This window comes from Acanthopagrus latus, chromosome 8 (genome assembly GCF_904848185.1).
Source record: "Acanthopagrus latus isolate v.2019 chromosome 8, fAcaLat1.1, whole genome shotgun sequence".
In the NCBI taxonomy this organism is placed as follows: domain Eukaryota; kingdom Metazoa; phylum Chordata; class Actinopteri; order Spariformes; family Sparidae; genus Acanthopagrus; species Acanthopagrus latus.
In genome coordinates, this window is record NC_051046.1 from 6508 (window position 1) to 34255 (window position 27748).

At 41.4% G+C, this 27748-nt stretch overlaps 1 protein-coding gene across 2 annotated transcripts; it reads right to left on the reverse strand.

Annotated features, from left to right (window-relative positions):
* Positions 1-654: 654 nt before the first annotated feature.
* Positions 655-27345, reverse strand: lamb1a (laminin, beta 1a). Of its 2 annotated transcripts, XM_037107913.1 has the most exons (35): positions 27249-27345; positions 26680-26847; positions 26329-26406; positions 24384-24598; positions 23256-23394; positions 22526-22599; positions 20417-20605; positions 20247-20310; positions 19957-20159; positions 19377-19497; positions 18869-19057; positions 18063-18239; positions 17489-17601; positions 16919-16998; positions 15826-15961; positions 14478-14636; positions 13895-14022; positions 12835-12955; positions 12325-12526; positions 11750-11893; positions 11361-11592; positions 10846-11009; positions 9115-9339; positions 8569-8786; positions 8161-8257; positions 6252-6621; positions 5934-6118; positions 5491-5732; positions 4799-5008; positions 4538-4682; positions 3221-3428; positions 2845-2986; positions 2556-2732; positions 2277-2436; positions 1328-1467 (listed from the first exon to the last, which is right to left on the reverse strand). In XM_037107913.1, the coding sequence occupies exons 3-35, from the start codon at positions 26357-26359 to the stop codon at positions 1328-1330; spliced, it is 5400 nt and encodes a 1799-aa protein (XP_036963808.1). In that variant the 5' UTR covers positions 26360-26406; positions 26680-26847; positions 27249-27345. The 2 variants fall into 2 exon arrangements, with proteins under 2 accessions (XP_036963809.1, XP_036963808.1); XM_037107914.1 differs by lacking the exons at positions 26680-26847; positions 27249-27345 and having other exon boundaries at positions 655-1467; positions 26329-26359.
* Between the last annotated feature and the right edge of the window lie 403 nt (positions 27346-27748).

The following is a 27748-nucleotide window of genomic DNA, read 5'->3' on the forward strand; positions in this document are numbered from 1 at the left end:
ATATCTTTAGGTTTGTGAACCTGATGGCACTTTTTGCATTATAGATAATCTGTATCCATATTACAGGTTAAAAAAAACTCTAAAAATATCTGAATTATTTATGATGATTAATCCCCAGGTGGGAAAATTGTGATGAATCACTAAATGAGGTGATTTGTATAAATCCCCACCTTTAGTATAATCAGTTGAAATGCTGCTGCATGAAATTTTGGCTTTTAATATAGACTTACTATGTTTGAAATGTGAACAAGTTAAACATGCATCAGCCACACAGAGCTGAAGGCATGTCCCACAGAGAAGGGTTGGTATTGATCCGTGAGCTCTTGGATAGTTTGGACACTGTTCCAGAAATGTCTCCTACCAAGTTTCAGGGATCTTAAAGTCGAGTGAGGCTACTTTTAGTGAATGTTCTGACTACGGTACATCAAGGCTTACCATCCCATTTGGTTTGTTGTTGTGTCCTTGATCATGGCTGAGCTCTGTTGCCATCTGAGTGATACTGATATATCGTATAGTATTTGTTCTTTCACTCTGCTGTTTTTGACTCCAATGGCATTTGTGCAAAAGCAAGAATATGAAATATAATACAAACTAACAGATACATAAAACACATTAACTGATGTTGAATCTTTTAGAAGTAGAGACACATGCACCTTGACTTTGACTGGAAGTTTTTATTAAAAATCACTTTTGTGTTCAAAGTATTGGTAAAGTACAATGAAAATAAGGGCTCGATAGCATTCACGTGGTTTATATATTCATAACTTTAAACTTTTACACGAAAATGACATGATGGACAGTCAGTTACTTGGATGTTATTAAATTCACAAACGTGTTAAGTGGATCCACCGTAAATTCATCAGCTTGATGAGCTCCAGCTGTGTCAAACTTATTTGGACTTCATAAGTTTTCTATTGATTGTATCATTCATCACACATTTAACATCTTTTTTCCTTGGGGGTAATTCCAATTACTTTAAACCCTAAGACGTGTTGAATAATACTCTCACCACATCTAACGCTACAAAAATCCTACTACACATTTGTGCATGAAACATAAATGAAGATTACTGCTTTTTAAAGTACTGTCACTTACAGAATAAATCTTTGGTTTCACTCAAACACAGGAATCTCATTCCCGAATTTGCTTTTTGGTATTTTATTCTGTTTGAGGTTGTTTGAAGTCAGAGAGGGGAAGTTTGTTTTTAATGACTGACAGACGAGAAAAGATTAACACGTCAAATTTAACATCACAGAATTACGTTAGAGGAATGTGTCAGCATCCTTTAATTCAGATTAATTCAACTCTCTGAATATCATGTTTGACCCTAGAACAGACAGGTGCTGTAGATGGTGACCTTGTGGCTGATATCTTGCAGCAGCACCTTCACGGCGGCTTCCAACTCCACCAGCTTCTCCACCTTCATCTCCAAAGTTCGTTGGTTGTCTTCATAAGACTTCTCCAGATCTGAAACAAAACACATTTCTCAGTTTCTTTCAGTTTCTGGTTATTTTTTTTAATTGAATAAATGTCTGGGACTAACATGTAAAGTAGGCTCCATAGTCTGAGTCTAAATTCCTCAAAATCTCTTTTGTTTACTCTGTAGTGTTTTTAAGACAAAGGTTGAGTGTCACAATATCTCAGAATTTGGTTTGTCCCCCTTCATGCGCTCCAGCTGCGTGGACTTCACTCGTGACTGTACAACCTGTGACTCATGTTATCCTAGCATGATGTGACAGTGTTCTACAAGGCTTCTTGTGATGTCACAGACCGTCTTTCTCATTCTAAAGGCAGGAAGACACAGGTGCAACCATTAGACGTCTTAAGCATTTGCGGAAACTCGGACAAGGTTGGGAAGAAATCTGTTCGGTGTGTTCAGCTGCTTCTTCTGACAGGAATGCTCATCAGAATCTTGTGCAGTTCATTTAGTAAAAATTTGTGCTGTGATGAAGCAGCTTTTCTGTCTTTCAGTGATTTTGATGTGTTGATATTCTGATTGTGAGCTGACTTTGATATAACTGATTACATTTCTGTAAAGGGTTATAGAGTTCCAGCTCTGCCACCTTTCAGTTCTTTAGTATAGACATGCTGCCATGCTGAGCAAGAGACTCTTTCATTGCAACCATCCCACACTTTAATTTACTTATTAAATCCTCAAACTTTGATTATTTACAGCCTTGGATTTTCTGTACGATGTCAGACTTTTGGACTCCCCGGTAAATATAATCAGATTTCTAACTGTTATGTTAATGCGAGTACTGTAGGTGTGATGTCACCTTTGAGGAGCTGCAGTTTGTCACTGGCCTTCAGCAGCAAGTCTTTGGCTTCCTGCTGAAGTAACTCCGCCCTCTTCTTTGCATCTGCCACGCCCCCTGCCTTTTGCTCAATCAGCTGCTCCACTGTGCTGTACTTATCCTTCAGCTCAGACTCCATGTCCTAACACACACACACACAAACACACATTTATATTCAGTATGAAGACACTCGAATTCAAGACTCATGTCATCTTCAGGTGTGTCCTTTACTGTTAATCAACAGGTGACAGGTGAACTTACCTTCTTGACCTCCTCTGCAATTTTTTCAATGCTCACTGCATCCTGATTAGTCTGTTCAGTGCTCTGGGTAATGTTAACAGCTTTGTCTCTCAGCAGCATCACATCCTTCTCCAGCTGCTGCAGCCTCTGGGTAGCGTTATTTAGCTTCAACTCTGTATCTGCTGTCTCTGACTCCACCTGAACATAACACAGATGACATGTCACTTTCACGTTTCTACTATCAGTTAAGGGTTTGTAAATATTTGGCAATGACATCTGTGAAGTAAACATCTGAAAGGTCAGTACTAACAGAGGAGAGCAAGTTGTTGGTGTTCCGGATGTCAGTGGTGGCCTGCTGGATAGCGCTACTGGCAGCGGTCTGAGCTCGCTGAGCTTCTTTAAGTGCTTGCTTCACCTTCTCTGCAGATTCCTTCACATCTGCCGCCTCCTTACTGGGGAAGAGAGGGCGTGTAATTTCATTACATGGTGTCAGTGAATTAAGACTTTGGAAAGACAAATTATTAAGAAAATAAATACTACAGTTGTTTTTTCATACAACAAGGACACTGACAGATCAACATGTTAAAGTCTTGTTTGGCTTTAAGCTCCATACACATTTTTTCACGTTTCTCCTGAAAAAACAAAACCACAGTTAATTCTCTGTGCTGTGAATATGTAGGTCTCACCTAGCTTGGCGGGCCTGGTAGAGAAGGTTCTCGGCTCTCTTGATGTCACCAGCACTCTGCTGCAGGATGGTCTCCACGCCTCCCAGTTCAGCAACCTTCTGTCGGATCTCCTCCGTTAAGTTCTGCAGCTGAGCAGGCGTGGTCGGCATATGCATGGCCAGAACCTCATTAGCTACTAGCTCGATGCTCTCCAGGTCGGCAGCGTCCTCTGAAAAAAGAGAACCGTTGCTTCATTTCTCACCTCTCTGACGACTTGATTGATATAAATCGATGTCGTGACAAGTACATATGTTTCCCTTTTTTTATATGTGATCTCACGGAATGTTCTGTGTGACTTGTTATTCTCCACTGACTATCTCAGGGATATGTCATGGTCCCCTTGCTGTTCTTTATCTACAAGCTACATTTGGTCAGATAGTCCAGAAGCATCCTATTTCTATATCACACAGGTCACAACAGTTCTGGTAAGAAGAAGAACATGATACAATATTTTGTTTATTCTCTCAGAGGAGTTATCAGGATGGCTGCTGGAGGCAGTGTGGTAGAAAAGGGAACTCTTTCTCCCACTGGCAATCTCTTCAAAATGCACATTACACAGAGATGCCTGCAGTCAGAGAAGACAAACAACGACCAGACGAAACTTGATAACAAAATCTACAGCATGGAGAAATTAAGATTATGATATGTGATGGCTCCTGGTACTGGTTGATTGTTTGTGCAGGGCAAGGGTACCATTTTTGTCAAGGCACAGAGCCATGTTATGACAGATAAAGATCTCTTTATCTAACACACTAGAGAAATCAATGATATTTGATCAAGCATCTAACCCTTTTCCACTGCAGATATGGCTGTACTTAACTCAGGTCCTAACTCCTCAACACAGGCGCATTGATTCAACTCACTGATCTTTCTACTAGTTGTGAAACAACACACAGAGCATTACTGTGATGTTGGAAAGCTGCAGCCTTTATTCCCCGACTGCATGACATCTACACTGCACATTTACTCTACATTTGACAACTGGAATACAAATCTTCCTCTATGCTGCTAGCCCTCTCTGCCACACAAATGAGTTACACATGACACGTGAATGAATCAAGTGCAGAAAAATCAGTGGTGTGCACTGGATTCATTGTTTTCTAGACACGTTATAGAATCACCTGAGCTTGGCACCTCAACCAAGGTGACAACACATCAAGAAACAATTAACATCTGTTCTCTACAATGGAAAAGGGAAACAAAGCAGGTCGAGTTCAGTCAAGGCACGTGAAAATTTACTTGATGATGATTTGTGTTAAACTCAAGTGAGAGACGTACGTGTGAGGAAGTCTCTGATCTGTCTGATGAGACTTCTCAGCTCCTCGTTGCTCTGCTCCAGTTTCTGTTTGGTTTGGTTGGTCTTCATCAGGACATCCTGAGCACTCTGCTTTGCCTCGTCTGCTTTCAGTTTGGCTTCAAAAACCTGAAGAAAACAACACAGGTCAGAACATCTACCTGCACCCAAATCAGCAGGCCTCAAAAACAGCATAGACCAGGACTCCTCAGAAAACAACACAGACCAGGACACATCAGACTCACCATCTTGGAGAGTTTTTCCACTTCCTCCATGGCACTCATGATTTCCTGTTCAGAGTCTCGGGCTTTCCTCCAGGTGTTGCTGGCTGCAGTCACCACGCCATCACATCCTTCACCTCCACATCTGGTCTGACCCTCAGAGTCCACACAGCCAAGACCACCACAGGGAGAGGACAAGCACAAGTCCTGACCTAAAGATGGACTGCCACATGTCTGTGAGAACCAGAAAAGACCAGAAAATGAGATCATAATATAACGCTTTCATCAGTAAATTTTGATGTTTAAACTCATTAAATTATGTCAATATTATATCTACATGCAGAAGTTTATCTTGCATAAAAATCATGAAATATATGCTTTTAAATAATGTTTTCAATTTCACGCTGTGTAATAAAATTAGTGTGTTCTTGTTTCAGGTGGAAATAAAACAGGATGCTTAAACTGTTTGGGAACAGAAAACAGCTCATATCTTTGTCTCAGAATGTCAACAAATACAATCCACTTCTACATGTTTTTCTTCGTGCAACAAAACTGAAGTCTTTATAATCATCCAGTCAGAGGACATCAGCAGATACAATTGTTTTAGCTCTTTTCAGATCCACACAAAGATCTTGAGTGTTTATTTTAATATCTAATCAATGTTAAATTGTATAAACATGACTAACAGATGGAGAAAAGTTTTTAAATTGTCCTACCTTGTGGCTGAGGTCTGATAGGTCCAGAGTTTGCAGCTCTCCTGCCAGGTCGTCCAGTCTCTGAGCATGCTCACTGTGTCTCCTCAGGAACTCCTCTCTGCTTTCATTCATTTTGTGCTCAGTCAGTTGCCGCAGAATGTGGGAGGTTTCCACAGGGCTGTCGGGGTCGATGGTGGAGGCATTCACTCGAACTTCAGCTGCCTGAGACTGCAGGAAGTACTTAGTGACGCTGTCCGTTGCCCCTGGCAACAGACAGGAGATCCAAATCAGCACAATGAAGAAGACCTTACCTCAGTTCTTGTGACATTATGTTGGGTTAAAGATACATGCTGACCCAAACAAGTCACCCATAATCACTTTTGAGACAAAACACAGTTTTAATACTTGGAAACTTTCTGAGCACATTTCCAACCCTGCTGACCTTGACGTATGACTCTCCTCACCTCTGATGTCAGAATTCTTGATGAACTCAACATGATCCAGCAGCTCGTGAACCGTACGCTCCAGTTTCTCAGCATCCGACTTCACAGAGTCTAGTTTAGTATGAGCGGCCGAGTCCAAGTCTTCCACCTGGACCAGAGTCTGTTCAGTGTGGTTCAATGACTGACTCAGAGCCCCCATCAGGTCACTGAAGGACATACAAAGGTCAGAGGAGACAGTTGACATTAATCTAAGCTGCTTTTATATCTACATTAAAGTTGAAGTTAATCTCACCTGGTCTGTTGCAGAGGGCTAAGACTCTAGATTACAATTATTCTAACCTGGCCTGTTGCAGCAGCTCCTGGATATCGGTCAGTGGTTGCGAGGCTGGGTTCTGGTTGAGGACGGCCCGGATGTCGGTGATGCTCCTCTCCATGCTGTCCATGGAATTCCTGTATGGTCCGCTGACTCCGCTGGCTTTGATGGCATTGACCTTGTTGACAAGACGGTGAGTCTGATTGGTCAGCTGACCGATGACCTGGTCCCACTCAGCAAAACACTGGTGGCAGTGGCTACAGTCAGGGAAGGTCCCGGAGAATCCGCGAGCACAGACATCGCAGTGTGGACCAGAAACGCCATCCACGCAGATGCAGTGGCCGCTGGCTTTCTTACATTGCGGCTCGGAGGTACCGCGAGGGTCACAGTCACATGCTGACACAGAAAAACAGTAAGGTTACACCTGTGACAATGCCCAGCTGAGATGTCACCATATAGGTATACACACTTCATGTGAGACACAGTCTCTTTCTAAGTCTTCTAAGGGTGTTTTAATAATTCTAGATTATTAAAAAAAAACATAGTCTAAAATCTCATCTGATGAACAAAGCGAGACAGAAAAACATGTTGAGACCAGATCAGTTGTTGGGTCTGAGTTTAATTAAAGGCTTCACTCTTTCCACACACACACTCACACACACACATACACATACACACACACACACACACACACACACACTTGAGTGTTAAGATGAAATGTTTTCAGTCAAAACATTTTACAGGAAGAGTTGGAGACAAACTGTCTGACTTCCTGTTCAACAAAACATCCGCTGTGTGTGTGTGTGTGTGTGTGTGTGTGTGTGTGTTCACATCTGCTTTTTATTAAACACAGTTGAAGCTCAGAAGAAACAAACCTAAACCAGTTTCTGTCCCCTTCTTTCTTCCTTCCTTTGAGACAATGTTTCTCTCTGCTTCACACTAACAAAGACTGTTTGTGCCTGACTGCGGATCTCAGACAGATCTCTTGTCTCATCTCAAGAACATCTGGAGTTAATATCAGTCACAGCAGATCACAGCTGAGGATGCAGGGAGGAATGTTCCCACGATGCAACAGCAGAACAACTTTGTTAGTTAATGGAGCTTCAGAGAGTTCTATTGTGTCTTAACTCAGACTGAGCAGTTTCTCCTCACTAGTCACATTCTGCTCTGTCCACAGACTTTGTAAAACCTGGACTTTGTCTTTGTGACATCACCTATGAAGTCATATGTTATGCTCAGTGAAGTGGTTCCTAACCTTGCCTATCTTGGGTGGAGTGTGGGTAGAGGTCAGCCGAATAAGGCCTGGTAACTGACTAGACAGCTCGCAGCTAGTTGCCACTCAAAGCAGCCATGCCCCTAATTATCCATAACTTTCATACTGGTGATGCTACAAGCAAAGTTTCATGTTGTATCGAGCATTCTTAGTGTTTTAAAAGTAGCGATTTTGATGCTAGCGTAAAAAAGTGCCTGTAGCACTCCCACTGAATGTGAGTTTGAGCCAAAAACAAACATACGTATACATACATATCTTAAAAGTGCTTCTTTCGTAGTAATTATGTGTTTACACAAAAGTTTGACTCGGGTACATTCATAAAAAAAAGCCTGATCCTCCCACGATCATCAAACGTTGCATTTTGGCGAGTTTCACTTTAAAATAATCTTAACTATTCACTTCTATAACACTCAACCCCCTTACTGCAGACACCTGCAAACCTGTTTTTGTGTTCCAGGCTATGAAGAGGTTTATTTCTGCTGTAAAGTTGGACATTATAACATGGATTGACTCACTCTTGGAGCCTCAAGTGCCCAACAGATTAACTGTAGTTTTAAATACTTGAGTGTTGCTCAGAAATTTGCTGCTTATGTTTCGCTAACAATGTTGTTGTTTGACTAACGATCTGATTTAATGAAGTTAACACATAAGCAGAAACATACCGTGACATTTGACCTCTGGGTCTCCCCAGAATAGCTCTCGACACTCGCTGCATGTTCTTCCTCCGAAGCCGGGCTGACAGGAACACTGACCACTGATCTGTGTACATTAAGAGGTCCAGTAGAGAAATGATCAAAATACTGAGCCAGAAGCTGGAAAACTCTACAAGTTTAAAAGTTTCACTTTATTATTTGTTGCGCTTCATAAAATATTTTAAATTCCTTCACTAAAATTATTTCTTAACTATGCTCAAATCTGAAGAAAATTAAGTGAATGAGCTAGATGTCTTTAAGGATTTTTTTTGTCTTTCAGGAATAAAATGAAGACATGATTAAAGCAAAAAACAGACCAAAAATCTGAGATGTCTTGTTTCAGATTATTTTTCTTCCTTTTCTTTTTTCGCTCCTCACCTCGTTGCAGGATGTCCCATACGAGTGTTTGGGGTCGCAGTCACAGGTCTGACAGCCGCGACCACTCGCCATGTTCCAAGTGTCGGGCGCACAGCGGTCGCAGTGTTGACCAACTACATTGGGAAGGCAGTGACACTGACCACTGCTGCCATCGCAGTGACAGTCGCCAGATGATGGACAGCTGGAGGGATCGCTGCCGAGCTGGTTACAAACACACTCTGTAGACAAGAAGAAGTCTCCATCAAGATTTATTAAGATTTGTCTCAAAAGGTTAATCTAAGACGTTAATCTAGAATTTAGATTATCAATATTCAGATCAATCAAGATTTTATAGCAGATTTCAGATAGGTTCTGTAAATAATTCACTGAAGTGTTGATTTGATCAAGATTTAACTCAGAATATATTCAAAGTTTCAGTCATCATGTGATGAGTAGTTAATCTACTGGTCTGTACTAGTCTTCACTAGTCCCTGCTGATATCTACTTGTCTTAACTGGTCTCTAGACACTGCTATGGGTTGCTGCTATGGTAACCAGGTGTACTCACTCCTGCAGTCTTGCAGCATGGCGTTGCCGTAATAACCCAGCTTGCAGCTCTGGCAAGCGGCACCCTCGCTGTGATAAAGACAGCGCAGACATTCGCCAGTTCGGCTGTCACAGGACTCCGGGTCCAACATGTCGATGTTGTTATTGCACTGACAGGGCTGACATGTCCCACCCACTTCCCCGGGGTTTCCATGGTAACCAGGTGAGCACTCATCACAGCGAGCACCTGCAGGAGGAGACGGCGATACAGACGTCAGATGAGTCGTCGACGGTTTACAGAAGTTTCACTAAAACATTTATTACTTGAGTGTCAGTCATCAGAAATATTAACTTCCAACATCCTCACATTACTGACATTTTGACTACTTTTACTCTCCAGCTGCTGTCACCTAAACACAAACTAGTGCTTGAACAATGACTGCTGTTTCTACTGACATTTTCACTGCTTTAATTATTTACATCTTTACTTTATCTTTACTCAGCTTTTAGACTTACACATAAAAATGGAAATTTACTGCTAGGACTGGTTCTGAAACAGTCTCAGTTTAATACTTATGCATCTGTATGAAAGAACAGACAATCACAGAGGAGACAGTATGCTTCTGTGTTTTTATTAGTTACTCTTAGCATCTCTCATTCTGAAATATCCAGTTGGATTACTCACAAGACATAACAATACTGAGGATGTCTGTAACTTTACCACAACAAAGTATCTAAGCAACTAATTCTGTAAGCTGTGGGATCACATGTAACCTCTATGAGCCGCAAACAAAGTTTCACCATCATCATGTATAAAACACAGTTATGTATAGTTATTAATCTTACTAAGACCAAGCATGAGCAATGTGGCTGAGAAGTCTGTCACTATAGTTAAGTTCAATATAAGTCTATATCAGTCATTTTTGATCATTCATAAATGCCTGTCCTGTATGGATATTTTTTTAAGATTAGGCAAAATTTGTTAAATGTAACCTTTTATGTTGCATTCAACTATATCAAGGGCGGGGTGGAGTCAACGTCTTGTTATCGGATGATCGCTGGTTTGATTCCCCTGGTATGCACGTCAAAGTGTCCTTTGGCAAGAGACTGAAACCTAAATGTGCACCTTGCATTGCAGTTTTGATGTATGTATTCATTACTGTAAGTCGCTTTGGACAAAAGCATCTGATAAATGTTGTACATGTAAATTAAGGCACATGCTAACGGACCCAGAGACATGCTGTAGTTGTATATAGAAAAGGGTAGGAGAAAAACAGTTTGGACAGTTGGAGATTTGGAGTGCAAAGGAAAGGAGAAAGCTGGTGATTCATGCATCTGTCAGCAGCTGAATCCAGCCTGAACATTTTATTTTCTGATTTAATAACAGAGCTGCAACACATTCCTGCTCTCAGCTTCTGTTTACATCTACCTAAGTCACAAAGTGCATTCTCTTTAAATTGAAACCCTGTTCGCCTCTGTAGTGCAGCTTCTGTCTGACTCACCAAAATTAAAAAGCACTGCAGTTAAGTTCACTTAGAACACTTCCTGCTGAGAACCAAAGCCTCAGGCTGACCTTTCTGTGCTTCCACTGTGTTTTACTGTCACAGCTGTGTCTCCATCCTGAACAACATCAGGAAATAAAACAGCTTGTTGCATAAAGTTTAAAAATATCAAAAAAGTAAAACTCTGTTTGCAGCTCACTTTTAATAAAGTTTCACCTCTGTATCCAGCTTAGTGTTAGGACATTTGGTACCTTTGTATCCAGTGTTGCAGACGCAGATGGCTTGCTGGGAGTCGTCACCACGGTAACAACTCGCTGCGAACTGCCGCAGGCTGCCAGGGCCGTCAGGACACATACAGGGACGACAGTGGTCACCTGACCCAAGCACTGGATCACCATAGTAACCGTCCAGACACCTGAACAGAGGTGACAGAGTCTTTCCTAACACGTTCATAGCTAATCATCAATCCTCTGTAACCAGTTCTCAAACCTCTGCAACTAGTACTCAGACGTCTATAACTGGTCCCCAGACCTACTCAGACCTCTATAACTATTCATCAAAATGCTAACTAGTCCTCAGGCCGTTGTAACTATTCATCAAAATGCTAACTAGTCCCCAGACATCGAGAACTATTCATCAAAATGCTAACTACTCCCATGATCACTACAACTAGTCCTCCAACCTTTATAACTACTCATCATACATCTCTACTAGTCCTTCAACACATATGACTAGTCATCAGAGTTATGTCACAGGTGTAACTCACCTATCACAGGTGTGTCCAGTGCTGTGGTCCCGGCAGTTAATGCATCGTCCGGTATTGGGGTCGCACTCGTCAGTGTGTCCGTTACAAGTGCAAGGTCGGCAGGTAGGGAAGCCCCAGTGACCGGGCAGACAACGGTCACACTGCCGGCCATATGCTCCAGATACGCACACACACTGACCGGTCAGCTGATCGCAAAATGAACTGTGTGAACCCTGAGGGTCGCAAGCACACGCTGAAAATACACAAAACACAACAGTTTACATTATTGTGTAATGTCAATACATCATCAGTTGATTATGATACATTATCGGTTCATATTGATGTATTTTCAGTTTGTATTGATGATTATGATATGTATGTATTGATGACTGATCGATCTGGGTTCTCACCTCTGCAGCCGTTGGGTCCAAAATGGAATGTTGCTGGAGCGCACCTGTCGCAGCTCCTGCCGACAACATTTGGGCGACACTGACACTGACCGCCGCTGGGGTCACACACTGTGCTGAGGGAGCCTTGAGGGTCACACTGGCATTCTGGGAAATGGAGTTCAACAGAGGAGAAGAATGAGACAGCGAACAAGCTCCAACAGGATGAGAATACAACTTGTCCTCCACAAATCCTGTCTGAGAGAGTGCAATAACAGATTTATGAGCAGGAAAGTCTTTTGAGGAATGTGAAGTCGAAGAAACTAGTCGAGTCTCGTTCAGGAGGTTGTTGAGTAGCTTGGTGGAAACACTGATGAGTGACATCACTGAGTTAAATAACTTAAGATAAGTTATCTCTCTTACCTGAAGTTGTTTACATGTAGTTATTTACTCAGGACTCGTGTTGTGAATGTGTTTTTCACAACATTTCATCCTGAGTAAATAACTACATTTAAATGACTCTGAGGGTAAGGGTTAGACTCTTTGACAGCTGGTGTGAGATTATTAAGGTTGAGGCAGATTTAAGGTGGATTGGGTACCTTTAGCTCCCTGGTGCAACATGGCAGAGATGCTGAAGATAAAGTTTCTGCAGATGTCGGTCATCTGAGATTTGATGACACTCTGACTGTTTTCCAAACAACGATAACGCTGAAAAGTGTCCCAGCCGCTGTTCCCGCTGGAGTCTCCTCCCTCTGAGGCTGTGAAGATCTCCAGATTCTTACAGTGAGGCATCAACACAATCTGAGGATGAAGAAGACCACCAAACTTACTGAAAGCACTCTTTAAATGTGATTTCACAGGGAGAAGTCTTTCCAGACTTTTAAACCTCTTTCACAGGTAAATGTCACATGAAGGTCCCATGATCAAGATTTACTGTCAAAGATGAGGGCTGTGGACAACATGTTGATGATTTACATTTCTTTTCTAACATTTTATAGATCAAATGATTAATCCACTAAACAAGCAACAATCTGCAGATTAATAATGTAACATAGTTTTAAATCAGTTGTATTCCTACTCTCCGTATCCAAAGACAGGAGTTTCCTCACCGAGTCAATGAGTGTGTATGGAGACTGGACGTCACTGAGAGGCGAGTAGAGCGGCAGACTGAGGCGAACTGTGTAGTTAAGACCAGATTCAAAACAAACCGCTCTGGGAAGGACCACGTACCTGAGGGGACAGACAGGAAAAAACAAAAAGTCACATCAGGTGTCTCACCTTCGAAAATAAAGGATTTGTCCTGACAATAATCAACCAGCTGACAAACTACCACAAGAGTAACACCAAATAACTAACAGACTCCAAGAGGACACGATGCAGTAATTCAATCAAATCTCTTCTAATCATATCCTATCTGAAGTTACATGACAGCTGAGATTTGTATTTATGTGAGTCTGACTGAGTCTACCACTGTGTGTGTGTCTGCAGGAAGGTTGGGAAAATAAATTGGGGTGTAGATAGAATACTTAAAACAAGACATTACAGATAATGTTATGAACACGACTATTTTTTCATCAACTGACGATGACATGACACTGACCGTTTCCCACAGAGGCTACATTCTTGTCAAGAGATAGCCGATGGATTTCAAGATTGCAGAATCCTAATCGCTCACCACATTTCAATTTAAAAAGAAAAAAAAAAAAAAAAAAAACAGATGATAAGCTTCAGACTTAACTCCTGATGTTTTCCTCCAAAAATCATCTCTGATGAATCAGGAGTCAACGCAATGAAAGAAACTTTTTAATCAACTATTCCTGTCATCACTAGTAACGATACCCAACATAGAACAGCATCAAAAAAAGAGCACAAAATCTGCATAGAAAACATTTCAGAGTCTCACTGGACTTGGAGAAGTTTAATTTTCTGAGAAAATCATTCTACAGTCTACCTTCTCATAAAAAGATTTCACATACTGCGACCAGTTCAATTTCATATCAATGTGAACCACAGCAATCAATAATAAGTTCGTCTGTCTTTCTAATATGCATCAGGAAAGATGGTGATTTTGGTGCTATTTGAAAAAGGTCTCAACCTATGACACAATATTTAACCCTCATCTTTATCAAACAAACAACCAGAAAAATATCAGAATCTGCTGAATATTACCGTGAGCCAGGATGAAGTGAGATCATCTGGTTGTCATCGTCCGGCACAGTGTTGACACAACGACTGTCTGCTCTGATTGGTCCAGGCCTCATCAGTGTCATCAGAACCTCCTCCCATTGGTCAGGCAGCTGCATGAACAACAAACATGTGAGGTTTTCATGTTTTGAATTTTATTCCTACATGCATGTTTGTCTTCCTTTTCTTTAACTTTATAGAAGTATAACTTCTGCTCCCTATTCTTTTATGTCCTTCTCTGTCAGATATCCAGTTCTGTGTCTATTGAGCAAAAGTTTCGTTAAACTGTCACAACAGAAGAGACTATAGTCTCATCAAGAGAAAACTGGTTGTAGAAGTATTATTATTGTTATTATTATCAAAGGTCTTGATCAAGCAAAGTAAACCTCTGGAAAAAAAGGTTCATATTGATGTGAATCAGAGAGGACTTATGTAGTTTCTTCTGGAGTGAGTAATGTCTTATCTCACTCAAACACAAAGGCGTTCGTCTTTAACCTCTTCATCTTCATTCAGTCATTGTGAGTCTGATGGCTGCTGGGCAGAGCTACACCTGCTGATAGCATCCTACCTGAGGCTCGTAGCGGATGAGGATGTTATACTCCATAGAGTGGGGGATGTTGTCCACAGTGAACTCGAGAAACGCCCCCTCTGGGACGCTGACCAGACCGATACCTGTCCAGGTGGGGCTGCGGTCCAGAGGGTGGGGCCTCGGGACTACGGTCACTCCCTGAAGAAACAAGAATACATGAAGAAATCTGGAGAAGAACTGGTTGGATTACAGTAAAATACACAGTATATATACTATCTGTAGCATTAAGACAGACTGAAATAAATGATTTGTGTAACAAGCAGGGGTTATGCTGATCCTCTTTCTATAGCAGGAAGTTTAACAGAATGCTGTTTATCTAACAGAATGCTGAAACCCTAACTCTCAACATCAACTTCAAAAGACGATCAGAGATTTTAAAATGACAGTTCAGTTTCAGAACCTGGCAGCTGCATTTTGAACAAGTTACTGATTGGCTGATGACTGATTTTCTGAGCACTGAACTGCTTTCTATGAAAAATTCAAATCATGAACAATTTAATTTGCATCATGAACATGAAATTTAATGATTCAGGAACAGCTCAATATAGTCGGACTCTAAGTGTATTTACGAGATGGAAAATGTTTGTCTTATCTACAATGACAAACATATTTCTACAACTGAAGTCCGACTCAATTTCTGTCTTTCTGTCCTCCAGCTATACCATACACCCACAGGAAGTCAGCCATTAACTGTATCATTTTCTCCTGGAGCATCAACCATGTTGAGCTTTGCTGGCCGGCTGTGTCCAGTAATAACCTCGCTGATGCAGCACACTGGTGTGCATGAGGGTGCGCTGGCCCACTCAGTGCCTTATTTCTGTATTCAATTATTTTATTTTAGCTGCTGCACTATGTTATGTATTATATTCTAATCAGATTTTTATTGCAATTTTCTAAATATCGCACTGTTGGAGGGAGCCTGACATTTAAGAATTTCATTGTCAATGATACATCACTGTAACTTCTACGCATGTATCAGTTGAGTAGTTAAACTTAAACCAAGCACTTTTAATCTGGCCGAGTGGACCAAGTAATGAACCCTGTTGAACATCACATATAAATGTAAGAAGAGTTTTAACATGACCCCAACTACTGAAAAAACAAATACAATTAAAAAGGAGTCAAAAAAGCTGTTTTTTGAAATTCTGACATAACAATTCAAAATCGGGACCTGTATTCTTGACCTTTACTCTGTTAAATATATTTGACTGACATAAATGACTCTCCATAGAAATAAACTGATTGTCAGAGGGAAAAGAGAGAAAAAAAGCTCCCAGAGCAAATTCTTTGAGGTGACAAATAGTCAAAGGTTAAAAATGTGACTCACAGGTCCAAACTTGGCCTCCTCGGCTTCATACGTGTAATGATCCAGAGCGATAAAGTAGAATCCAGACTCAACCTGGTCACAGCGACGACTGAACATGTGATCTCTGCATACGCACTGACCGCTCACCTGATCACACCTGCAGGAAGACAGGGAGTGGAAAAAGTCAGAGCTAAAGAAAAACTTAAATGGAACAAACTAACAGGAGGGGTGTCAGAAACATGTTGCTGCCGTTTGCATGCGGGGATCCTGCACCAATTAGTATCAGAGCCGCATTATTGGTGAAGTGCACCAGTGTGAACAGATAAGCTGGTGGAGTGGGGGCGTGTCGGTTGTACAGTCTGATAACTGGCTCAACTTAATAAAAAAAATTATTCACACAAAGCAACATTATATGACCAAACAAAAGTAACATAGTAACTGTAACTTTTTTGGCAACTTATATGAGGGAAAAAAAATACCACAGCTGTGCATGGAGAAGCGTCCCGGAGAAGCCTCCCGCTTGTCCTACAGACTCTTCGTCAGATTTCTGCCCGAAAAACAATGTCTGTCACCGGCAAACAACTTTAACTCTCTGAGTGTTTATGATAAAAAAATTAACAAACACGACAGTCCTCCTGACCGAGACTTCAGGGAACTTTCCCCCAGAAAACAGCCACAGCCTCCGTCCTTGAGCATGACAGAGTCAGACAGCAACCAGTTTATTGATAGTGATTATGCAATTATGTATTTTAGTGAGAATAACGTAACTTTGTCACTTTCCAGGTTTGGTGGGTCAGGATCTCCATCACTACACATTGTAACAGCATCCATATGATTATAAACTGTCTGCAGGTTTAGATTAACAGGAGGACACCTGGGAAACACCTGGGAAACACCTTGAAAACACGCGGACGTCATCATCATGACATCACCGTCACGTCTCTTTAGGAGCCGCAGCACCGGCTTTCTGTGTGAATTCAAAGCAGTTCGTCTTTAGGGCGGAGATGCTTCGCTCTGTGTGAATCGCAATCGGCGGAGAATTGGCAAACCACAACTCCGGAGATAATGCGGCATCGCTGTGTAAGAAAAGCCAATGATTTTGATGTGAACTCACTGGTTGTTTAAGGCTCCTCCCAGGTCACAGTCACATGGTCTACAGCCGTCCATGTCGTTACTGAGACCCCAGTGCTCTGGCTGAAAACACACACACAAACACACAGACGTGTCATTAAGTCGTTTTTTGACTTACCGCTTGTTTAACGCTGGGAGAGGAAATTATTCAGGCTTTTTCACTCCTCCATACACTCTCTCACACACACACACAGAAACCCACACACACAATCTCACACACACACACACACACACACAAACCCACACACACAAGACCACCCACAGTTTCCCAGTAGCAGCTCTTCACACACTCAGTATTTTCTCTTAAGTAACCATTTTAAACATCATGATACAATACTGTCAAATTTATACATTTGATCAGCAGCATTGTCAGGTAGAGGGACACACAGACACACACACACAGTTTTTGATTAAAACTTTGTTGCTGCTTTTCTGTCTGATTCCAGTCAGACCACTTAAATATTCAAAACTGTAAACTCATTGGTTGGTTAAACCTCTGCTCTGATGTCATTGGCAGTCTTTTGTGACCACAGTAATGTGTCATATTTCTCACCACACACTGATCACAGTCTCTTCCAGTCACCAGACGTTTACAGAAACAACTTCCTGTTTCACTGTCGCATGGATTTCCTCCAGGAAGTGTTCCCACAGGACTGCAGGTACAGGCTGAAACACAATAAAAATACACACAATGAATGCAAGTGTGACTGGTGTGCTTCTGCATTGTGTTGATGTGACATTGTGGCATTTATAGTAGTGACCACAGAAGAAGAAATTAAAGAGGAGGAGCTCCGAGCTACACACACAGTCTACACATATTGGATTTGGAGGCATTTTCTTGTCAGGCAGTAACAGATTTTGTGTAATTATATACACCTTTATTCAACACACAGATTGACCTGGTTACACAGGTACACACTGAAAAACACACAGTAATAGTCATTGTGTAGTATTTGTTAAGTGTCGTGTAGTCTTTGTAAAGTGTTGTGTAGTTATTGTCTAGTTTTTGTCAAGGGTTGTGTAGTCATGTAGTGTAGTTATTGTCCAGTCTTTGTGAAGTGTTGTGTAGTTATTGTGTGGTTTTTTGTGAAGGGTTGTGTACTGCAGTGTTGTGTGCAGTTTCGTACCCCTGCAGCCTTCGGGCGTGTCACTCAGCCCGTAGTGTGCCTCTTTGCAGCGCTCGCAGCGTTCTCCCTCCACGTTGACTTTACAGCGACACTGACCAGCAATCAGACCGGCTCGAACATCCGTCAGACCGTCACAGATTCCTCCGTTCAGAGAGCCCAGTGGGTCACAGTTACAGGCTACAGAAACACACGCAGGACGAAATTCACTGAGACTGAAGGCAGAAAATAAACCCTAACAGATTTACACTCAGTTTAGGAGAAAAGAAAGACAAACTAAATTAACTGTTTTAGTGATGTTTCTCCAAAAATTGGTTTGTCTAAACTGTTAGTAGGGAAGTGTCCAGGAAGAGGGAAGTCTGGATGTCCCTGCTCAGACAGCTCCCCCGCGACCCGGCCCCAGATAAGCGGAAGAAGATGGAAGGATGGATATACCCCATTACATTTGAATATAAAATCAAAATTTGAGTCAATGTGTAAACTTCCATGTCAAAAAAGGGTTAAAAAGATAGGAAAAATGAAGGACTGATGGAGATCAAAAGAAATATAAAGATGTTGATGATTCCATCTAAACTTCAAGTTCAAACAAAGTTTTCTTGAGTTTTCACTTCTCAATAAATACTGCACGGTCAGACTCACACCAACAAGTTTGTGAGTCTCAATACCTCCTGTATTTGGATAACATGTCCTACTGAAGACATATATCTTTACAGTTCGAATGCAACGAACTGACATCAATACACCCAACACACCCCTATCAATCAGGCACTCTGGTATTGGTTCACACAGATCAGACAGTCTGGACTCACGTTGGCAGATGTTGGGATCTCTGACATCTTTCTCTGGATGTTGGTAGTAAAATGGTTTACACTGTTCACAGTTGTGTCCGGCGCTGTTATGACGACAGTCGTCACAAACTCCTCCGCTGACGTTTCCTGAAGCCATGAACACGGCTATGTCGAAGTGACACGAGTCTGAGTGCTGGTTACAGTTGCATTCTGAGTAAAGACAAGATTCAGTCAGCCAACACATCGACACAGTTCAAGTTTATTAATATATAACCTGACTGTTTTTTCATCTGTAACAGTTGATTATTGATTGATATTAATTTGTAAGAACAAACTGAGACCTGATATGACACACCTGATGCAGCAAATAAATGAGCTGTTTCAGGATCCATTCAGACAAAAAACAGGACCATCATGTTAGTGCTGCTATCAAAAGATTTAAACTAGTTTTAGTTCACCAGAACCCAGTGGAGACCAATAGAGAACAGTAGACAGCAGTAGAAACCAGCAGGGACCAGTATGGACTTACTCTTGCAGGCATTGGTGTTGCGTCCCTCGGCTGGTCTCCACGGCAGGTCATGGTAGAAGTCCTGACACTGTTCACAGTTCAGACCTTTAGTGTTGTGGTTACACATGCAGTGACCGTGAACCTGAAGACACAAAACACACAAACTCACACATACATACTAAAAAAAACACTAAATTTGATCAACTGTCACAACAATCAATCAATAGATTCAACTGATTCAAAGTGATATCCGGATCTGTCATTAAGTTTCAAAGACTAATGACTAAATAATAAATAATGATAACCTGAAAACTGTCATCAGTGGTATTCTCTCAAAAGTAGGAACTGTGGTCCTGCTTCCACTTAAGAATAAAGTCCAACAAGAAATCAAAACAGAATCTGGACCAAGTAAACGGCAACAGAATAAAACAACAAATAGACCTCAATGGAAATATTCACTCTGCAAGATACACCACAGTCTGCTGCCCCCTTCAATACTCCCTGCCCCTTAAATACTACCATGCCTCTTTAATACTGCCCCACCCCCTTAAGGAATCACCCTGTTCCCTTCAGGACTCATATGGCCCAAATCATGACTCACCATGCCCTCTCTGGTCAGCCCGGTTCCCTGGACGGGGGCGCACTCAGAGGCGTGTCCATAGCAGAAGCAGTTTCCTCGGACCACCATGTCGTAGATGGCATAGTAATACTTCTCTTTGATCTCCATACGAGAGTCCAGCAGGTTGTCTCCGAGTGTATGAAGTTTGGTGAACTTCACCCGCAGGTTGGTGATTTTCAACATGTCTGAACAGAGGGTCAATAATAGGTGATCAGTGATAGTTCAATGGGCTAGCTCAACTATAATCCTGAAATTGGTGGGAGGAGACTTACTCTGGATTCTGGGACTGTAGGGATCATCAATCTTGAATGCTGGGTCCAGAACTCTGAAAATCACCTGGGAAAAAAACCAGGGTTAGAAAAACAGATAATTGACGAGATTATCCAACTTTCTCATGAGATGTGTGATGTCATCATGTTCCATTTAATAAGACAGAGGTTACCTCTCCTTCAGTGGATGGCTCGATATCAGAGTAACGTGAGTCACAGATGACATCGTCGACTTTGTGCATTGGACCCTGGGAAACAGACGGGAAAGAGGTCTCGCAGTCGTAGGCGAAGTAACGATAAACCTGCCAGTTCTTCCCGAAATCAGCTGATCGCTCAATCACCATAGCAGCAGGTCGAAACGTCTAAGGAGACAAAGTTATGTCAGAAAATAATAAATGCCATCAGAGTTTTATACTGATCCCACTGAGAATCAGCAACAGAACAAATAAAGAACATCTGAAAAGTGTTGTATTAATGCTAAGTCTACCCTGCAGGTCTTTGTACAGTGGTGCAACAAACATCATCTCATCCTCAATACAAAAGACATGGTGTTTGACCTCAGGAGTCTCTGTGGCCACTCACAATCACCATGCCACAGTAAAGGTGGACAGGTACCTGGCCATCCACACTTATTACAAACTGCTGTTCCAGGTTCATGTGGTCTGCGCCTGGCTGTTCCTCAGAAGACTCAGAACCTCTGATGTAAAACAGGAAGAGCAGTTTCTGGTTTTAATGTAGTAGTGTAGGTCTTCCTGTCTGATACAGTAGTATCTCTGATGTTGATGAAGGTTCTCAGTCAACCACATCATGGTAATTCTGAGGGATTGATTGTAGTCAACAGGACTGTTTCAGTTTCTTCAAGACATTTCACTTCTCATCCATTGGCTTCTTCAGTTGTATTTAACTGGAGGGGTGTTTGAAGGCTTTTAAACTGTGTGTGTGTGTGTGTGTGTGTGTGTGTTCTTACAGAGCTGCTAAGGAGTTTCAGAATCGTTAGGGCAACTTGTGGGTCACTGATCCAACCATCCTTCATGTGGGTTGATAGGGCTAGGTGAGCCCAGGTGTGAATAATTGTTAAGTGGTCTGGGAAGGGAACTCAGTACAGCATTGTAGGTGGCTGACAAGTGATGTCTTTGGTCACCTCCTCTGTTCAAAGACGGTTGTTCCAGTTTGACATAGATGGATTATTTTACTTCTATTTCAAACCGTCTCTCTTATCTGGACATGTTCACATTGTTGTCCTCAGAAGAATCATTTTTCTCCTTCAGAAGTCAGTGGACAGCAGAGTCTTGACATGAGGAGTCAGTCCTCCTGTGATGTGCCATTTATTTAGGAAAAGTTTGTTTTGCCTCCCAATGTACAAATCTGTGCAGTCCTGGCTGAATCGAACATCATAAACTACATGACTCTGTTTATGTCTGGGTGTTCTGACCTCAGGATGGACAAGTTTCTGCCTCAGTGTGTTGGAAGGCTTAAAGTGAATTGGGATTTGATGTTTATTGAAGATTCTCCTGAGTCACTGAGATGGTCCTGTGACACAAGGAATGATGATTTTGTTACGTTTTCTCGTCTTTTTCTCTCTGTCTGCTCTGGATCTTTTAGGGGTTTTGACAAAGGTTCGGTTTGGGTAGCCACAGGTTTTAAATTGCTTCTGTTCCTCCTCCTTCCCCTCTGACTTTGTGGGCCAGTCTCAGCCCGATGGTTTAGGATTCAATGACGCCCAGATTGTTCAGTCCAAGAAGGGCAGACTGCCTCCTCTGACATTTTCCTGTGTGAACTCGATGTCATTGTCCACAGCATTAATATGTTCTGTGAAGGCTTCCTCTTCCCTTGTTCTGATTCTGAACCAAGTATCTTCCACCTGAACCAGTGGTGAGGAGCAGTTCCTGTTAAATGAATCAAGGCTCTACTCTTAACTTCTTCCAAGTAGAGGTTGGCCACTTTTGGAGATAACAAATGACTATACAGCCTCTTTACAAGTGTTGCTCCTGGCTTTGCATGATTTATCGAAACATGATTGGTCCTCAGACGATTGTTACTTCAATTAGTGAGAAAAGGTCAGCTCTTTTGTGTATTCACCTGTGGATCAGTCAGATCAAGCTACACTAGGCAAAGCAGTAGAAGCAAAGAAATAGTTGCAGAGTATGCACCGGCTCCGAGCCAGCACCTGAACCATCTTGGTTGAAAAAGGGTTATGAAGGGGAATACAGGAATCTGACCAATCTCAACTGTGTTTAGATTGTAATCTGCTCCAACACTGTGTGTACCTGTGTAGAACTCACCTTGAAGGTCATGATAAGATGTGTGAAGTGAAACTCTGCCTCCAGGTTTAGCTGGATGGTAACATTTTCAAAACCTGCAGACAAGAAAATGTCAGACCATCATGGCAATATATAACTTGAATGGCCCTCAGTAGAGCACACACCACAGCAAAGGCCCAACAGTCTCCATTAATTAAATCGAAACCTTATCTGATATCAAACTAAAATTCACTCCTAACATTAAACCACTCATAACTACTGAATCCACTAATTCCACTGTTTGTTAACTGGACTAGATATGATGGGGCCTCTTCCAGAGAGCGCCACCAACACATGGTTGTGATGCTAGACTACGCTGCTCATGACCCTCAGGCAGTGGCCTTGAGGAAAGCCTCAGCCAAGCAAACAAAAAGGACATTTTCCTCCTCTGCAGTAGAGTGTGTAATATTCAGAGTGATGAAGGAGCTGCGCACAGCTGTGAATATTGAATTAAAGTACTGATCAATGTCTAAAGGGTGTGTTGTGAATGCATACATATTAAAAATAACCATCAAACAATAGAAACACAAACAAGACTCACACTTCCTGAGGTGAGTTCTTTGCTCTTTGGTCTACAAGAATTATTTGTCTTTTAGCCGATCCTCCTTTAATAAAGTTAGCTGTTCAGTGATCAGTTCATCAGACTGAGGAGGAGTTGATGTCGGACCGCTGACCTCTAACCGACCTCTGAGCTGTGTGTGGTGGTTCTCACCGTTCTCAGACTGCCACCAGGTCTTCAGTCTGTTTGGAGCAAATGTGGTGACAACATTCTCGATACGATGACCACTCGTCTGATCTGAACGCTCCTCATATGGCACTGTTGAGTCACACATGAAACACTTCTTCTCCTCCTGGTTAATGAGAGACAGAGAGGTGAGTGAGTGACTTACTTTCTGTAATTGTTTTCGAGCTCCATTAGAAACCTATACTCTAGTCACAACGTGACTCAGAGAAAGACCCTCTATGATTAGATTAACAATTTAACCTCTGATAGTGTCTCTTAACTTCTGAATCCTTCTAATTATTTCCAGCTTTATGTGACAACTTGTTCCTCACGTCAGTTCTGTTCTGTCAGTCAGTAATAAATGCATTAACTGGCAGTGATGCTGCTGATCTGGCATCAGATTCTTATCTGGGTGTTTCCTTATATGGAGGTGATTTTACACAGGAAACACACACACATAAACACTCACACACAGAGTTTACACAAACTGACCGTCCAGTCAGGTTGAAGCAGTACAGATACACTGCACTGTTCAAACAGTCATCATCTGTGTGTGTGTGTGTGTGTGTCTAATGCTGCCTAAGGGTTGTTAAAGAAACATGTCTGGAACCTACATAGTTACCCACTATTAGCAACGTTAGCATGTAGCTTAGCTGTTTAATAATGTTAAGATACCACCACCAGGAGGGTTAGGGTTTGAAGTAAATGTGATGACACAGATCAGACCTTGTTGAACTGAAAGATTTAAAATCATCACAGACGGAGTTAAAAACGTACGTAAACGAACATTTTAATGATGATCATTGTTGTGAACAGCAGATATAAAAAGTCATTCAGCTGAGACTTGTGTTTACAGGTGTGTGTGTGTGTGTGTGTGCTGGATTGATCGATAAAAAAAATCCCAAGAGACAGAAAACAGATTAAGATTTAAATAAGTGTTTCCTGTTTCCTGTCTGTCTGTGACTCAGCTTCTGGTTGAAAAAGTTCACTGATATCATTAAAATTACACAATCCGAAGCCATTTCAACATGTTACTAAATAAACCTGATTGGACGACCAACAAGTACATTAGTAATTTATTGACATGTCTGTCGTATAGATCAGGTGCTTATTTACCTGGAGGTGGCTGACGATGCAGAATGGTTCAGGTAGCTTCAGTCCACAGGTAGAAGTAGATGACAGTTGATGGGCTCGGCCAATCAGAAGGTCTCCTGTTGCCGGGTAACAGCTGCCCTCTGTGCACACGTCACTGAGCTCTGGGAGGCTGACGTCATCTTGGGCCCCACCCACTGACACCCCACCCTCCTGAGCACAGGTAAACACCTGCAGAGCTGAGAGCATAGGCTGATATTGTGTAAGTCTGAACCAGAAGTTAAACATCAGCCATTTTTGTGGGAACACAAATGAACCCTGAAGAAGAATCCCTGACTTAACAAAGATGTTAACCACCGTTGTTAAACATGTTATGCTGTAAGGTTAGATATTGTCAAGCCCAACTGTGTCAAACTTCACTGTTTAGCCTGGCTCTGTTTAGTCTGACTCTGTTTAGCCTGGCTGTGTTAAGTCTGACTCTGTTTAGCCTGACTCTGTTAAGTCTGACTCTATTTAGCCTGACTCTGTTAAGTCTGACTCTGTTTAGCCTGGCTCTGTTAAGTCTGACTCTATTTAGCCTGACTCTGTTAAGTCTGACTCTGTTTAGCCTGGCTCTGTTAAGTCTGACTCTATTTAGCCTGACTCTGTTAAGTCTGACTCTGTTTAGCCTGACTCTGTTAAGTCTGACTCTGTTTAGCCTGGCTGTGTTAAGTCTGACTCTGTTTAGCCTGACTCTGTTAAGTCTGACTCTATTTAGCCTGGCTCTGTTAAGTCTGACTCTATTTAGCCTGACTCTGTTAAGTCTGACTCTGTTAAGTCTGACTCTATTTAGCCTGACTCTGTTAAGTCTGACTCTGTTTAGCCTGGCTGTGTTAAGTCTGACTCTGTTTAGCCTGACTCTGTTTAGCCTGGCTATGTTTAGCTTGACTCTGTTTAGCCTGGCTTTGTTAAGTCTGCCTCTGTTACATAAAACCAGAATGAGGTGTTGAAGCTGTTTGATTGACACCAACAAAGAGGAGTTTTTCACACTATGTAAACAAACAGACCATCAGACAGGTGATTGTTTCTGTTCAGGTTTTATTCTTATTGTCAGATCCTGACTGATTGACTGAGGACTGTGTGTGTGTGTGTGTGTGTGATCACTGATCCACACACAGTTTCACTCACAGATGACTGAAGCAGAGATTAAATCAGAGTCTAACTAATCAATCAAACTGATCTGTTATCAGATTTTCTCGCTGATCTCCAGTCTCACTTGTTTCATCTCAAATTCTCTTCAGCACATTTATTTTGAATTTGACAGGTTTTGCACAAAACTAAATACATTTCCACATTAATAATACACACTTGTGTGTGTTTGAGTGAAAACCAGCAGAATCAAACATTTCTCTTCAGCAGATTTGTGCCTCAAAGAAAGATTATCACTATTAATAAGTTTAATATTATTAAGATTAGGATTATTGACATTGTTGTTATTGTTAAGACATTTAGTATTTATTGAATATTTGCTATATATTATCATTTATTATGGCTCAGTTGACTGAGATTGACAACAATTAATCAATTACGGTTTTAATTGACAACTCATCAGTTGAGCTTTAACCTGATATAATGAATTTTAACTTTAAAGTCACCAGTTCAACACTGCTCATTAGTTTTATTAGAGTCATTTCTCACTACTTCAGTCTGAAAAGTGATGATAAATCAATAACAAATTCATAAATGAATAAATTCAAATCCTCCAAATCAAACCAAATGGATTAGACTCGAACAACTACATTGAAATAAATTACATTAAATGTTTGATTTGAACACGTTTTCGTCATTAATATTCAGTTTAACAGAGAAATTAAACTTTTAGTTTATGAAAAAAAACTTCATTAAACTGACATGAATTCTTTTCATTAAGGAAACTGAAGATATTATGTATTGAAGTATTAAAGTAATCAAGTATTCAGTGTGAACTCACTGAGCAGCACCGCAAACTGAAGCTCCAACATGCCGCAGATTCTCAGTCTGATCCTCGGAGACAAAAACTGCTGCAGACCTGAAACCAAGAAAGCTGCACTTTAACACCTCTGCGGGGACTTTTCAAACACACAGATAATCAAACTTCAAACAGAAAGATAATACAGTGTTTTAAACACAAAGATGATCAAACTCTTCAAACATAAAGATAATACAGTGTTTCAAACACAAAGATGATCAAACTCTTTAAACACAAAGATAATCAAACTCTTTAAACACAAAGATAATCAAACTCTTTAAACACAAAGATAATACAGTGTTTTAAACATAAAGACAATAAAACGTTTCAAACCTTCGGATCTTTGTAATCCGCCTCCGTCCAGACCGAGTGAACCTCCTGAAACCCGCAGACCACCAACATCTTCTCAGAGGGTTAGGGTTAACCCCGCCTCCTCAGTCCACCGGCACCGACACCTCCGGACGAAACATCCGGGGTGACTTTCAAAATAAAAGTTTACGTCTTCAGAGTAAGAGAAATTAAAGAGGAAAGTATCTTAGTGATTGATTGATTGATTACATCACAAATCAATGCGTCTGTGAGTCTTGTTTATATTTAGATGAATGATGAATAATGTTTTAATAGTTTTTTTCTTTAGCTTATATAAACAGTCATTGTTGAACTTTTTTCACTTTCAAACAGGAAAGATCAGTTGTAAAAAATCAACCTGAATAAATCACAAACATTAATGTTTGTACATTTACTGTTTATAGAAAAGTGATGACTCAACTGCTTTACACACACATTTAGAATGATTTTAAATGAATCCAACTTTTTGATAAAATAATTTTCAATTCAAAGCTCGTTTTAACATAAACATTCTCAACCCCAACGTCACATGCTTTTATTCTGAAAAGTCTTACCTCACTTCCTGAGTCTCACTGCTTCTTCAATCACCAGTATATGGCCAAAAGTATGTGGACGACTTCTTCACGGTGTTTGTCTGGTTCCAGGCTGAGCTGAGTGAAGTCAAGTCACGAGTGTATGTCTATGTGTGTGTTTATTTCTTTGTGTCTCTGCATTTTGTGTCTTTATGTGAAACTCAGTTCAGAACTTGAAAACTGGTCAGATAAGAGACCCCCGCCCCCCTGCCTCCACAGACAAAGACATTCCTGACCCCCCAGACACACGCACACACCCCTCCCCCAAACCTCACCTGCAACAACAAAGGAGTGTGTGTGTGTGTGTGTGTGTGTGTGTGTGTGTGTGTGTGTGTGTGTGTCTGGGAATCTGACCCCCCACCTGAAACATCTGAAGACTCATTCAGTGCCTCGGTGCATTCTGGGTAACGACTGTGAACATGTGGAGGCCTGCAGACCCAAGAAGCTCTCAGCCAATCAGAGAACCCCCCCCCCCCAACACA

What these genes read in the sequence shown, in the direction of transcription:
- lamb1a (XM_037107914.1), bottom strand. Translation starts at nt 26,359, where the DNA reads ATGTTGGAGCTTCAGTTTGCGGTGCTGCTCA. An exon ending in CTGGTGGCAGTCTGAGAACG is followed by an intron (nt 22,600 to 23,255) that starts GTGAGAACCACC and finishes TCTTGTCTGCAG; the next exon opens with GTTTTGAAAATGTTACCATC. An exon ending in CCCAGAGGTCAAATGTCACG is followed by an intron (nt 6,622 to 8,160) that starts GTATGTTTCTGC and finishes TTTCTGTGTCAG; the next exon opens with CATGTGACTGTGACCCTCGC.